At 41.4% G+C, this 1,194-nt stretch overlaps 1 protein-coding gene across 2 annotated transcripts in view; it reads right to left on the bottom strand.

Moving 5' to 3' along the window:
- Positions 1–1,194, bottom strand: part of MROH8 (maestro heat-like repeat family member 8) — a 62,531-nt gene that overhangs the window by 15,038 nt on the left and 46,299 nt on the right. For both annotated transcript variants that reach the window (XM_011975005.1, XM_011975006.1), the window contains one exon: positions 624–748. In XM_011975005.1, the coding sequence (XP_011830395.1) occupies positions 624–748 (125 nt within the window). The remainder of the gene's footprint in view (positions 1–623; positions 749–1,194) is intronic.

The following is a 1,194-nucleotide window of genomic DNA, read 5'->3' as shown; positions in this document are numbered from 1 at the left end:
AAAAAAAAAAAAAAATTGTAAAACCTGTCCCAATTTTTACAGATCTCCATCGTGCAGATGAGAAAATTGATGTGCAGAGAGATGAAATTACTTGGTACTTTTCACCCTACATGAGTAAGATCCATGGGTTTTCTTTATTTTCCCCTAGCCCCTAGAATGCCTGGTACCTAGTGGATGTATAAGTATTTATTGAATAATGCATAACTACATTAATTTAAGTGTCTGGCTTGTTGGATCAACCATACTCTCTTGCAGCTCCTTTTTGGGACCAGCATTTACGTTTGCAAGACACTGGCGATTATTAATAGTAGGAGCAGAGCTGGTATGAAGTGAAATCCAGGGATACTGGCCTCAATGGCAGGTTGACCTTAACCCCCAAACTAAGAGGGCAAGGGGTATATGGGCCAGGATCCTGGTGCCTTGTCTTCAAACTATGGAATGTTTAGAGACCACATTCCTTGGGCAATTGTGTATGGTTTTGTTTTATAAGAAATGACCAGAACTTTTTCCAAAGTGGTTTTTACTATTTTACGTTTCCATGAATAAATGCAGGAGACTTCTGGTTGTTCCCCACCCTTGCCAACACTTCTGGCTATGGTTGTAATTTTAGCCATTCTTATTACCTGGGCAATTCTGAAGGGACAGCTGTAGAAGCATTTAGCGGCCGAGCTGTAGAGCTCCAGGAATTCTCGACATTTTGTCAATGCTCTTTTTAAGTTTTGCTGATTTTTCTTGTCATGTATGATATCTGAAAAGAAAATATAAAATATGAATACTTTCTGGCTTCTTTTTTTCTTCTTGATTTTACAGGTCTGCTTGATCTCCAGTTTAAAGTGGATCCCAAGATCTTACTCTTCTTTTTCACTTGAACAAAAATGCCTGGGGGAGGGAGTATGTGTTCATCTGAAGGCTGATTTATTTCTCTTTTCTTGTAGAACAATATATAAAAAGAGCCAAAAGAAAAAGCAAAGAGGAGGTCGAGGCAGGTGGATCACTTGAAGTCAAGAGTGTGAGACAACCCTGGCCAACATGGTGAAACTCTGACTCTACAGAAAAATAAAAAAATTAGCCGGGCATGGTGGCACTCTCCTGTAGTCCCAGCTACCTGGGAGGCTGAGGTGGGAGGATCACTGGAACCCAGGAGGCAGAGCTTGCAGTGAGCCGAGATCACACCACTGCACTCCAGCCTGGGTG

The sequence above is a fragment of the Mandrillus leucophaeus genome, unplaced genomic scaffold (assembly GCF_000951045.1).
Source record: "Mandrillus leucophaeus isolate KB7577 unplaced genomic scaffold, Mleu.le_1.0 Scaffold150, whole genome shotgun sequence".
NCBI lineage: Eukaryota > Metazoa > Chordata > Mammalia > Primates > Cercopithecidae > Mandrillus > Mandrillus leucophaeus.
This window is presented reverse-complemented; position numbering and strand designations above follow the sequence as displayed.